A 13,886-nucleotide genomic window follows, 5' to 3' on the forward strand; every position below is an offset into this window, starting at 1 on the left:
AAAGAATGCTTGATTCAAGGTTATCATAGTAATTAAAACTGTGCGCTTGTTATTACATAGTTCCCACGCTGGTCTGAAGTGACACACTGCCACACTTTCCCACGCACGCGAGAACTTCCTTGAAGCGCGCGGAGGGGGCGGCGCGCGGCGTCAGATCACGGGGCACGAGGCGGGGTGAGGATCATGTGTAGTCCACGCGCCGAGAGCAGGTTACATGCAGAGAGCCGCAGAGCAGGACAGAGCAGCGAGAAGACGAAGAAGAGCTGCTGCGTTGCTTCATCACAACACAACCCCTGAGACCGCGCGGAGCTGACACAAAGTACCTAACAACAACACACCGCTTCGCTTTCATTTATTTTAAGCTCGGGCGCGTGCGAAGAGAAAAAAAAAAGCTAGAAAATCCCAACGAGGATTTGCTGCTGTGACAGTTTTCAGCTGCTCCGGTTTGGAGCAAATAAGTGCGCGTCGCTCTCCGTCGTTTCCACCTGGAGTTGCATGACTTGAAGAGTTGGCCAGACTTCACCGCCGACATGAGAGGTGAGTTTGTGGAAATGTCAACATTACATAGAATGTATGTGCTTCTTTTCAGAGCCGCGGACACGTCCCGTGTTTTGTAAATAACTTTTGAGTTGGCATTCAGCGTGTTGAAGGCACTGCTGGCTGTGAGGCGGTCCGAATAAGTGCGTAGGCTGCAGGCTCGCGCTGGTCGACTACATGCGCCGACCACATCAAAGAGCCGCAAATACAAACAAAAAAACTGCTTCTCGGTTGGGCGTCAAACTGTCACCTATAGGACCTTTTGGAATTGTAGTCCACATTGTATAATCACGTTTTAGGGGGATGTAAAAAAAAACGGGTTTATTTTTAATTACATCACTAAAAATAGACGAAAAGTGTGTTAAGTTTATTTGTATGAACTGTAACAATTTCGTGCATTTATTCAGTTTTGCTTTGGATGAGAGGAATGCGTTGTAGCTTTGAATTACTTAATTTCACCGGTGACTCCAGTTATGTAAGAAAGAGGATAAGGGAAGGAGGGAGGGAGGGAGCGGAGTGATTCAGAGGCTGTCAAACCGAGCGAAAAGCTGCCGGCAGGGGTTGTTTACGGTGAATAAATAGTCCCCCTTTTCTTAGATGTCCTTCCTTTTTATACTTGCTGTGTTTTATTACACTTTACTTTGACTTTTTTTATGATCCAGTGAAGTTTGCCAAATTTTTTACTGTCGGCCTTTTTTTCTTTATCTTTTACTGCGTGTGACGTTTTAATGTGCCTCTAATCTGTGGTGTAATGCAATAGTTATAATTCATAAACCAGCGTGTTTTTGTTTTAAGCGTTAGCAGTATGGCGACTAGAGAGAGAGAGAGAGAGAGAGAGAGAGAGAGAGAGAGAGAGAGATGCTCCATTGACCTAGTTCTGTCATTGAGGATTACAGCAAATGTTTGTGTGCGTTTGCCTGGGGGTGGAGGGCCAAGGTCTGTCGTCATTACTAATGACTCAATGATAATTTAAATCATTTATCGGACAGAATAACAAAAATCTATTTTTTTTTATATGTGACATTGTTTGATGAATTGTTTATACATGAAATTAGAAAAACAATCTGTTGTTATGTAGTTATATTTTTTACTTCAACTGAGATTGAATATGTTACAGCTTTTATGGAGTTGTGATGGCAAAGTCATGCACCGCTGCGACAAGCAGGATATGAGCACAGCAAGTCCACATGTAACCATGAAGCACAGCAGGATTCAGTTAAGCTCCGTTTCCTCTGCCAGCTAATGTTACTTACATCGACTAGAGTATGTGTCACTCCAGCCCAGCGTCGCCAGCTTTTCAATCTGATTATGTAAAATCACCACATCGTCCACAATGTCATCCCCAGTCTTCAATTTAATTTACTTTACACGGAAAACTGGTGTATCGAAGACACTTTCCTGATTGCCCTGATAGATTGCAAACAATGCTGTTCCACTTGTTTATCTCAGAGTGGTTGTTGTAAACTGTCGCACAAACACGTTCGGTTAGGTTGGTGTGGTGCATAAAGATCAAACAGATAGACTTCAGTAAAGCACTGAACGATTTTATGCCCCAGTGGACGAATGTCGTGCAGAGCTTTGCGAGCCTTGTGAGACTGTTGGAATCCAGGTAGCCCGGGATCAAAGGTAGGGTGGCAGTAAAGAGGAAAGCACGCTCTCGACTCTCCAAGTCCGCTGCTTTGTTGATCCGAGCCTCAAAGCCACAATCTGTTGCCACATTCACAGCGAGCTCCAGTATGTGTCAAGGTGCCCTTTCTCCATAGGACAACTTCACGCTGAGATTCCTTTTCCCCTATTGAAGCGCTTTAACTCTCAACCCAGCCTGCATCTAAGTGTTCAGGCAAAATGTCATTGCAATTTATTTTGCAGCACAGCAATGTACACTATGATTACACACAAATAATGTTTTTCTATTCAGTAACTTAGGCCATTTTGATAGGCATATGTTCTATCTATGTTCCAAGTTTGCACAAGCATAAGTGACATTCAAAGAGATTTTAGAGATCGCTGCGGCATTGTCTTCAATTTGTTCTTGCAGTTTGGAGCCGCATGCAAAATGACACGCTGAGAACTGAATTCCTTAGTCTGGTTTTGCTTGTGTTGCGGAGGCCCACTTGGGTTTGGGTTTGGGCTCGGGGCTGTGTAAACAGTACCATCCAGTGAATGCACTTTATCTTCTCTGATCAATGGTGAGGGCTTACAAAGGCACAGTGTGTGAGGACTGGTTTTCTGCCTGGTTTCTTAGCATAGTTGTTTAGCATGGGAGTGTCATTTCAATTGACCTGGTTTTTATTGTTAATAGTGGAGAAATTCATGACATCAACAAAAAAACATCCAGCAAAAAAAGTATCCTCACCTGACTGACCTAATTTTTAGGTTGAGGGCGGCGGAAGGAAACACCTTTAACATTCTCTTCCTGGAGACGGCCGAGAAATACATTCTGCATATTTTGGCAACTGCATCACAGGCATTATGAAAGGAAATAATTGCAGCCACTTATAATAGTTTCAGTGATACTTCAGTATAGCCAGACAAACAACATCAGCAAGGGCTTCACTTAAGAGCAATGCACGATGCAGACCTGTGCACTGGACTCATGAACATAAAAGACCTTTTGCCTCATTACTATGTTATCTGCTGAGTAAACACCTAAAACTTGCAGCGCATTTTTACAGAGTTTGGAGTTAGTTTCAGGTCATATTAAACTATCTGCATACTTTAGGATATAGAAGAAGAGCATGTCAAACATCACTGGATGTCTATTAAAATAACTGTAAACTTTGAGTGTGCAAATCTTCTCTGGTTTGTAACCTAACTTTCCAATATGTTACACAATACACAATACGCTGTTCTTCCCATGGAGGCCCCAGAAGCCCTCAGAATGTAGGTCAAGTATACAGCATGTCATGTACATGTTAACTGCAAGGTAAATAGGACCTTGGACCCTGTTTGATTAGCTGGGATGAGCGTGCAAAGTCTCCCTATAGCAGAGGTTTTACAGCAGTGATGAAGAAAAGCACTGGCCGGCAAACACAGAAAATAACTTATATAGTAAGAGTTCAAGTTTAAAGGCTCTACGTGTTACCAGCCATGTTAAGGCATGCTTTTCTGCAATGAGTTTCTCGAAAATAATGTGCAACTTATGATTGGCGGGATTTTCCAACCTGGCATAGCAGGAACTGCACATCAAAGCTTCTATGAGTTGTATTATATCACTGTCTTGGCATTTACATACTGGATATTGTTCAAGGTTTAAACTTCAAAGCTTTTCAGTTCAATTCTACAATTTTAAAAGTTCAGCTATTATTACATTCTTTCTAAAATATAGACATTATGGTGTTGTATATGTTTATAATACATGTTAATAGCATTTTAACACACAAATGTTTTTTTCTTCTTGTTTTATGGAAACAATTGCTGTCTAAGAACCAAGGAAACTCTGAGAATAAAGAAACTGTTATCTAATAATGTAAGGTGGCAACAGAATGCACTGTTTTAGTTGTCAGAGACTCCTCTACTCATCGGCACACTGTTATTTACTCTAAACACTGTACAGTTCTGCACTCAGCTGTGATTTTTGCAATGTTTATTTGCCAATAAACCAGAGCGGCAGAAGGAATCTCCGGGCAGCCAACTGCACCAGAGTAAAAATAGATTTGTGGTCAAGCTCAAACACAGCTGAAATTTCACTCAAATACTTGACATGCTGCAACAAGTTAAGAGCTGCTCTTAAGCCATGTGAGTTGCCCTTGCTGCAGCTTACTGTACTAGATGTTTCAGGAAATATTTCCAGATGTTGCTCAAATTTTAAAAGGGGGCAGTTTGGCTGCGTCGGTTTCTACTGATCGTCTGTATTTCGCGTCATCAAACCTTACATTGTTTTCAGTCCAAACCAAAAGGACTCCACTCTACCCTTGACTTAAAACCTGCAAGAAACCCAATTGTGTTGCTTGTGAGGCTGCCAGCACAAGCCCCGCCCCCTTTTTTCTGAATGAAAAACTGTGTCAGTGGAGCAGCTCTTGCTCACTGGGCATGACGGCGATGCTCAGCTGACTGGCAGGTTAGACGGCAAGTCGCGGACGAAGCCGCTGACTTGGCAGCCAATGGCGTCGCAGGGTAGGGAGGGAGGATCGTCACCCTGTTGCCAAGGCAACCACCTTTGAATGAGTGTGTTCGTGGAATGCAGCCAGACGGCAGTTATATAACAGGCGAAGGGCGGGGCCGAGGCTCTGGAGGGGGAGCGATTAAGGGAGCAATAGAAAGGGATTTTTTTTCCATTGCCTTTTATTCATTTATTTATATCCCTCAGTTGTGTTGGCCAGGAGGAAAACTCCAATATGTCTCCTGAACTGCACAGAAAGTCTTTGTGGAGGGGAAGATCGTCTTTCCCGAGTTATGATTGGCATGGTAATGTCAGTCACTAAACTGCTTTGCTTTGCCTGCTTGTGTGATGCCTATCTCTCCCCACACAGAGTGACTCATGTGATTGGTTGTTCGCGAGTGGTTTATCAAAGAGCCTTTAAAAAAAACAGCAATTTTCTGGAGAGCTGTGATGGCCGGTTAAAGCCTTCGCTGCGATTTACAGGTTACCTAATACCCCTTGTGACCCAACAAAAATGGTTTAGGGGTTGTTTTGGCCCACCCTGCTGACTGGTGCTGAATCACATTTTGCAAAGTAACCTTCAGTTGCAGTTGTTTTGTGGGTTACAATCTTCGGCCATGGTTCAGTTCAGCAGAATGCCCTTTCTCATTGCATACCTGCTCACATTTTGTCATCCTGAAAGAGGAGCGACACAGAGAGAGAGCCGTGAAACTTTATAACCCTGGGCCTCAGCTAATGCAATTGACATGCTATTCTGGGCTTGAGGAGGCCCGGCTACTTAGATAAACAACATAATGAAAAGAACAGGCTGTTCCTGAGTAAGAAGGCTCAGGCCTGCGCAATGAAGGTGCACAATGTAAACTCACGTCCACTGTTTTCTTGTCACTTCTCATCGCTTCACAATCCTGTGCAATGAATGACGTCGTTATTTATTAGCTACATTTCAAAGCAGGCAATGCACAGACGACACTTGACTGTCAAGAAATAACCTGGATTTCCCATCAGAAAATTACAGCGTCACATGTCTTTTATGAGTTTAAATTGAGTAGGGTAAATGTTGATTTATTTGATATGACTGAGTTATTGTATTGACAATAACGTCAGTAAACATAATGTGTCTGAAAAGAAAATGTTGAATGTTCCAGTTACTACTTGATATCGCAAAATATGTTTAATTGTTATTTTACTGTGGCCTGGGTTTTCTATATGTGTTTGTGCAAGTAAAAATTTAGCCAAGTAACCTCAGTAACTTCTACTATTTGAGGTCCGTATCTGTTTCAGTAATTCATTTTTTGTTCCCTCTTATTCTTCTCTCTCCAGCTCAAATAGAGGTGATTCCGTGTAAAATCTGTGGAGACAAATCATCAGGGATTCACTATGGTGTCATCACCTGTGAAGGCTGCAAGGTGAGCAATCATCCATCTCCCTCATCAGTTGTGAAAGTAGATGTATATAAAGATGTTGTTATCACCATTCTACTCAGAGCATTTTGTTCATGATCTAGCCCACCAACATTAACATGCTCACTTTGTGTTTTTGTTTTGTCTAAAGGGTTTCTTCCGACGCAGCCAGCAGAACAATGCTATGTATTCCTGCTCCCGACAGAGGAACTGTTTAATTGACCGGACCAACCGCAACCGTTGTCAGCACTGCAGGCTGCAGAAGTGTCTCGCTCTGGGCATGAGCCGCGATGGTGAGCTCAACCACTAGATCTATATTTAATTAACTCCCAGTTTCCGTCTCCCTCTTTCTGCTTATCACTATGAACGGGTCATGTAGTCTGTGTCTGTCGTAAACCATACCTTCCTGAATGTTAACCTTTTGGTCCTTTCCTTTCTCCTGTTGCAGCCGTCAAGTTTGGCCGAATGTCCAAAAAGCAGCGCGACAGCCTGTACGCAGAGGTCCAGAAGCACCAGCAGGCCCAGGAGTGCACGGGGCTCGGCGTTCGCGAGCGAGAGAACGTCGTCATGGCCGACCACGGCCGCACCTACAGAAGAAGCTCCACCGCCGCGCTCAGCGACCTGGACGACATTAGCATGCTGCCAGAAGGCCTGCTTTTCGACCTGCCGCTCACCCCCGAGGACGCATGTGGAGACTACTGCAACCTGGACATGCTGGGCGGCAGTGCAGGCAGCACGTCCTCCTCTCAGAGTTCACCAGAACAGACCAACTTGGACTTTCTAGACAGCAACCACAGCATCAAGCATGAGTACCAGCTGTTGCACGACTCTGGACTCTTCTCACACGCGATCTTCAACCCGCTGCCCGAGGGCTGCTCCCTGCTTGAGATTGGTCAGTATGAATGCCAAGCTGCTGTGTAAAAGCTACTGCTGTTGTGTGTCGGAAATTGAAATCTATCTTTCAGAACAAACATGAATCTCATTGAGAAAATCTTCCTTTCTGTTCAGAGCGTATAACTCAGAGTGTGCTGAAGTCCCATATTGAGACGAGCCAGTACAGCACAGAGGAGCTGAAGAGAATGGCGTGGACCTTGTATAGCCCAGAAGAGACACGCTCATTCCAGACCAAGGTATATATTACACATTATTGTATGGCTAGTATATTGCATTTATCCACACTACAACAATGGGGTTTAGTGCAAATCTACCTAGATGATTAATTGGTCATATGATTTGTAAAAGTTATACATAAAACATTATTTTATTGCTCATCATGCACAAAAGTTTACTAAAACAAATAGAAGTGTTCCCTTCTTATCACCACAAAGGGTTTTGTAAATCCAAACATCTCCTTTGTTGCTTTTTGTCTCACTAGTCAAGGTTGTAGGACATGGCAAAAAGAAAGACAGAGCAAATGTTATCAAACAGTACAGCAGGTCGGGATGTCTTTAGGGGGAAATCACTCCACTGGAGTCTAGATAAGCGCAACAGAAAACAATGGAAAACAACTTGTTTTGCAATTCTAATAAAAGCCTCCCTGTGTCTTGTTTTCTCCCTTCAGTCAGCTGAGGTGATGTGGCAACAATGTGCCATTCAAATCACCAATGCAATCCAGTACGTGGTAGAGTTTGCCAAGCGCATCTCTGGCTTCATGGACCTCTGTCAGAACGATCAGATCATCCTCCTCAAAGCAGGTCAGTGCGTGACGCCAGCATATGCTCAGCTTGGAGGGTAAAGGCCGTCCCATACTTTGTGTTTAGCCAGGCAACAGTCGGGAGCTGTTTTTACAAAGCCACCAGCCAGGCAGCTGTTTGTGTATTACTTTGCAAACTTTTAGCTGTGACAGCTGTTGTCATCGTGAGTTAAAAAAGGTGCTTCAGAAGACTTGTTGTAATCACGCCATGAAGTGCCTCAACTCGTTATTCACGGAGGCCATAGCGTGATTCTTTAGGTGTTGGAAATTTTAACTAACCATCCCTACAAATAGATGAATGGCTTTGACTGGCTACCGAAGTATTTATATTTGATGAGGAAGAAGCACTCACAAAGGTTTTCTCGCCAGCCGTTTAATTAGAGCAGTTAGATGTGGCAGTCGGAGATGTAGACAATGTTTAAATGAGACGCGAGGTGTCCACACCCACGTATGAGCCACCGAACGCAAGTCACACCTGGGAAGGGCTGCATGATTGACGTGAATGTAGGTTAGTGAGAAATTATGGTTGGCCTGAAGTCAAACAGTCACTTTAAATTTGTTAAATCCACAGCGCCACAATTACCTTGACAATTACCCTGTCATTTATAGCTCTCACAGTAAATGTAATTAATTTACCTTGTCAGTAAAGAATGTTTAACTTAACGTCATCATGACAAACCACATTGAACCACAACCTGTTTGAACAAGAAGCCTTCTTCTTACAACATGTCAGTTATTTTTTTACAAGTGCTGATAATTGAAAGAAGCACTCAGTTATTGTCAGAAGAGTTTCCTTTTTGTTGAAGGTATTCTTCTTGATTGAATTTGGTGTCTTTTTTTTAAAGGGATCAATAAAATGTTTTTATTTTGCAACTACTTTTCATTTCATAACTGCTGAACATGGTTTAAGTAGATCACATGGATTTTTAAGGCCTTTTTCCCTCTATTTCAACTACTTAAATACGTACATGTCTCTAATCTTTTTCTTGTTTTGTTTTGTGTGTTTCGACAGGCTGCATGGATGTTCTTCTGATCCGGATGTGTCGGGCCTATAACCCCATCAACAATACGATGCTATTTGATGGAAAGTTTACAGCTGCTCATCTTTTCGAAGCACTTGGTAAGTGGACTTTTTCTCTCTCTCTCTCTCTCTCTCTCTCTCTCTCTCTCTCTCTCTCTCTCTCTCTCTCTCTCTCTCTCTCTCTCTCACATATACTTGATGAAAGGAGGAGCAGAAGATTTTCGATCAACTTTGTTTCATGTGTGTCATCTTGATCAACATCATCAGAGCCAGTAGTTTCAGTTTTTGATGATGATTTTATCCTTCTCCTTCCGTCTAGGTTGTGACGACCTGGTGAATTCTGTCTTCGACTTGGCTAAAAGCCTGAGCCGTGTACAAATGTCCGAGGAAGAAATGGCTCTCTTCACTGCTGCTGTGCTGCTCTCACCAGGTGAGATCCTATTTCCTAACCATACATACATATATTTATGCTCATTGTAGTGGATACAATTGCTCTAAATAGGTGAAATCAACCTGTGGAGTCCACTTTTCATACATTTGGCCCATTAAAAACTCTTGGCCTGTTACTGCATTGCTTAAAGTTGCTGCACAAGTTTAGCGACTGACTCGGTAAATTGGATGACGTCAATGCGTTCCAAAAATATATACAATTATAAGTAATTAAATGTTATCCGCCACCGGCAATTATGACATTTCAAACCTTTCTCACGAGTAAAAACCATAACAGAGGATGACCTATTTAAAACTGACTCTATTCAACTCATAGTATTTACTTGTGTTTAAGAAATCACAAGATAATGCTCTGTGTAATTAATTGTAAATTAAAGACCTTTGTGAAAAATACAATTTTACTCCAATTGAAACCAATCATGACTATTGGCTTCTTTAGACGATTGAAAAAAAGACAATGTAATTTACATTGGTTTAGTATTTTTCACCTATTTTTGTAGTAGCCTATGCTCTTATTCTGCTGTCATAGATTTAAATGCATTTGAGATTTTATAATTCACTACACACCCTACATCAGCAATGTTGCACCCTGGGAGAAACTTTAGTGCTGTCGCCAACAGGATATTAACTTAGTGCCAGCATGACAGTCCCTATTTGATCACACCCATACTTTAGCACGCACAGGTTGCAAAGTTTGCGTGACTGACTTTACTGATGTATCTGCAAACTAATGTTCAATATGTTGTGCGGCTGTAAAAAACAAGCAGTGAAAAGATCATCTGCGCAGCACAATCGCATGCAGTACTCAGAGCATTTTGTATTCTTCTCCTAGAAGTTTGTACATTGTAAAGTTCATGCGGTTAAACGACACTAATTAAACCATCTTGTCACTCTGATTTCCCTCAGACCGACCCTGGCTGACAGATGTTCAGAAGATACAGAAGTTGCAAGAGAAGGTCTATGTGGCTCTGCAGCGCAGCCTACAAAGAGAAGGAGCATCAGAAGAGAAACTAGCTAAGGTACAAACCTTGCTGCATTGGTCTGCCAGCTTGTTGACACCATGCGTTTGTTCACCTATTGTATCGTTATCTATTTCTTCTTTTAACTTATTCTGCTCTTCTGAATTTCTTTTCTAGATGGTGTCAAAGCTTCCCACCATAAAGTCCATTTGCAACCTTCACATCGACAAACTGGAGTTTTTCCGCCTGATCCACCCTGAGATTGCGTACACCTTCCCGCCTCTGTATCGGGAGGTTTTTTGCAGTGAAATCGCCTTCCCCGACTCCACAGAAGGCTAGAACTGCTGAGCTCAATAGAGGCATTTAAATGGAGACATTAAGGTGGTGAGAAGGGGAGACACAAATGTGGCAACCAGCTGAGGCAAAACCAACCAGCAGCTCAATGACAATCCTGCACGCTACACTTTAGGACACACTCCTCTCACCTATGAGCTCCCAGCCCTGTGGAGAAGCTCACTGCCCTGCAAGCCTGTCCATTCAGCTTCAATGTAACACGACAGGAACTGCTGCTGGCTGCTCAGTACATGTGACCTCTTTTTTGGGGGGGAAGGGAGAGGTGACTTATTGAAGAGCAGCCTCCATCATTTGTATTGTCAAAACAAATATGTTTCTATGAGATGACCTTAAACTCATCTCATGAAGCTGAATTTGACTTTCGCCATTCTTAAAGTTCCTGCAAGCTATTGTTGAATGTATCCCCTTTCTCCCTTTACCGTTTCAGCACAGCACTAGGCTCGAAATAGAATGTACATACTTAAAATCTTCACCTACTCTGCGGAGGTTTGCCGTAACGATGCCTGTTTCAGTTGTTTTCAGTCTTGTCTCGTAACAGCTTATTATTTGATTCGATATTTTTGGTAGCGCCCATATTTTGCAGTTTTGTAATGTAAACTGTTTGAAGGGACCATGATCAAACTCACAAAGAGACAGGTTTTTAAACTGTGGCAATGGAGGACAAACACTGCGAGTGTCTGCCACCATGCAACCCACAAACTCTTGCACACAGAGCACAAAACTGCACTTAAACTGATCTTTGTAGGTATTTTTACTAGCACATCCACAGACACTAATATAAGTGAGCTCTTTTTTTTATGCAATCAGTGACCTCAGCCCTAATACCATTTCCCTTTGAAATTGCCACCTGGAGAGTAAGAGAATCACAGAAGTATTTTGGAAGTATTTTCAAATGCTCCTTTTATATAATATAAATAATAATGGAGGGTCACATGCTTGTGCTCAGGTCTCTCATACAGATACTGCCTGCCCAAACTTTGAGGATCAGGGATGGATAGATTGGTGTCGCTGAAAGAAAATCAAATGGATAATTATGGCACTTGTGAGTCTCTTTTAGATTCCAAAAGAAACTCTTGGCACGAGGTTTTTACGGGTTCGCACTCTGACTGCCATCTGTGAAACTCATGTTGAACCAGTCAGAAGTGCCAGAGACACCCACCCGCTGTAGATAAGCTGTATGAACAAGGTGATGGGCAGCTGACCACTGTGGGGTTATGAGTTCTCATGGAGGAGCGTCTGGAAACTGCCCCGCCTCAGCCCCTTGCCCTCCGCAGAGGACCGCCATCGTCCAAAACCTCCAGCCCAGCAGATTCAAAAGACTTTCCGAGTGAAGGAAGACAATGAACTGAGAGTTTGGTGTGCAAATGTGACGGTTAATCACATTGCCACCTCCATGGTTGGACAAGGGGCAAAGAATGGAGAGTGGACTTCTGGGTGATGGTGTTCTTTAAGCCCCTCAGTCAGAGGGGATACTGTGTGCGGGTCGAGGCCGACTGTGCTATCGCAGGAAGACGCGGTGTTCTGATTGGAGAATTAGGCCCCTCCCCCCTACTCCCTTACTACCTCACCCTCTTCAAACACTACATGGTGCAGTAAAGGGTTGACACAGCCATCAGCGACCCCCCTGAGTTAGTATTTCTGCATACATTCTCGAGAGCTTCTTCTAAAATATAGCAATTAGTTGTGCAATTTGAAGTCATATTGGATTTCTGTCCTGAAAAAACAACTCGAATAGAACAGTTGTAATTGATGCTCTTTTTAGCTTTGCAATTCTGCGACAATCACATGACAGATATTGGATGTCTAGCTCTATTTAATGTCAGTACCGTTTGCTTTGCACGGTGTTGTTCGCCATCCATTATCTCGCATAGTATGAAGCGGTGTGACCCTTATCTGGGTCTGTAAAACAGTGGCATGGTGGGATTGTGCAATCATGTCTTTCCCGTTGTAATAGCACTCCAGCATTGTTAACCTCGCAACACGACAAATAATCTTATTTAGGATATAATATACCGAATACTCCGCCAACCACTACACAGGTCAGATGACACTTACAGATTGTAACAAAGTGCAATACTTTGTGTGCGGAGAATGTGAGACATGCTGCTTTGAAAGGATTCAGTGTAGTTTGTGCAGGCCTACACGCTGTCCTGGGGGGCAGCATTTTTCCTGAGTTCCTCAGGGAGATAGCTGGACTCTCTGTCCTACAGTGTCTGCAGTTAGTCTAGCTAGCAAGACACCTTGCACCAACATAGAAGACCTTAAAACCTTGATCACTGTGTACAGTACATGTTCTTGTGAATGTTTTATTTCAAAGTATCAAAGATTTTACCCCTGTCTAATATCATTATTGCAAGACTTCTTTTTGAGTTTGAGTCATAGATGAAATAGGATATTATAAAATAGTAAAATAATTATAAAAGGTGGATTATAATCTCTGAATCTCGTGTTGGTTTTGTTGTGATCTTTTGTCTCTTAAATTTGTACCCCTATGTGTACTGTTTTTTTTTTCTCATCAGTCCTTTTTGTCTTGCAGAGATGTAATTCTATTTTTTTAAAGAGCGTTTTTAAAGATGTCTCCCTCAAAGTTTCTCTTTTGTCATGATCCTTTTGTTTATATGTTCACAATATTTTAAGAGTATTATTATTAAATCAATATAGATTTTAATAATGAATAATTTATGATATGTTATGGATTTAAAGCCTAAGAGGTTTTAACACAGTAAAGTGTTATTGCACAACAATGATACAATATGTGGATTGAAGAATGTAATAAAAGTCTTTTTACAATTAAAAGACAAACTTGTTGTTTCACTTTGTTTCATGAAACTAATTGCACCCAAAATGATCTGCACAGATGAACCAATTTATTTTCCATAACCACATTAAATAATACATTTATAACAGTTTTAACAAACACATTCATTTTTCTTTTGATCAGATGATACATACAGATGATATATTTGGAAAAGAACGTGATTTTTACAGCCAAGGAAAAAAAAGGTAAACATTTAATTTTCTGACAAAGTCATTTGGATGGCTACATTATTTGTCATTTCAGTTCAAATACATAAAAGCAGAGTGAATAATTTCCTGTATTGCAAACATTTAGGGCATTATTACCACCATGTGGTATAACAGCTGTTCAGAGACACAACCACATGCTTGAGTATGTTTGTATTCCCTGAATAGAATTGAATGTATTCACAACCAAATGCTTGTGCATTATTTTAAGTTTTTTTCTCATGAGTTACACTTTCTGAAATACACGATACATGACCAAACTACACAGCTACACATCAAATCTTGGCAAGGTAGTTTTCCAACTCTGCACCCTATATGCTTATTTTTGCCCTGGGGCACCCCGAGC

General features: G+C 42.0%; 1 protein-coding gene across 1 annotated transcript; it reads left to right on the forward strand.

Annotated features, from left to right (window-relative positions):
- Nucleotides 1-226: 226 nt before the first annotated feature.
- On the forward strand, nucleotides 227-13,302 carry rorca (RAR-related orphan receptor C a). The gene is made up of 10 exons (XM_068591465.1): nucleotides 227-537; nucleotides 5,960-6,045; nucleotides 6,191-6,332; nucleotides 6,488-6,931; nucleotides 7,048-7,169; nucleotides 7,601-7,733; nucleotides 8,745-8,852; nucleotides 9,073-9,183; nucleotides 10,110-10,222; nucleotides 10,340-13,302. The coding sequence occupies exons 1-10, from the start codon at nucleotides 531-533 to the stop codon at nucleotides 10,499-10,501; spliced, it is 1,428 nt and encodes a 475-aa protein (XP_068447566.1). The 5' UTR covers nucleotides 227-530; the 3' UTR covers nucleotides 10,502-13,302.
- The last annotated feature ends 584 nt before the right edge of the window (nucleotides 13,303-13,886 follow it).

This window comes from Clinocottus analis, unplaced genomic scaffold (genome assembly GCF_023055335.1).
Source record: "Clinocottus analis isolate CAN_PGR_092001 unplaced genomic scaffold, fCliAna1.0.p SCAF_25, whole genome shotgun sequence".
NCBI classification, from domain to species: Eukaryota; Metazoa; Chordata; class Actinopteri; order Perciformes; family Cottidae; genus Clinocottus; species Clinocottus analis.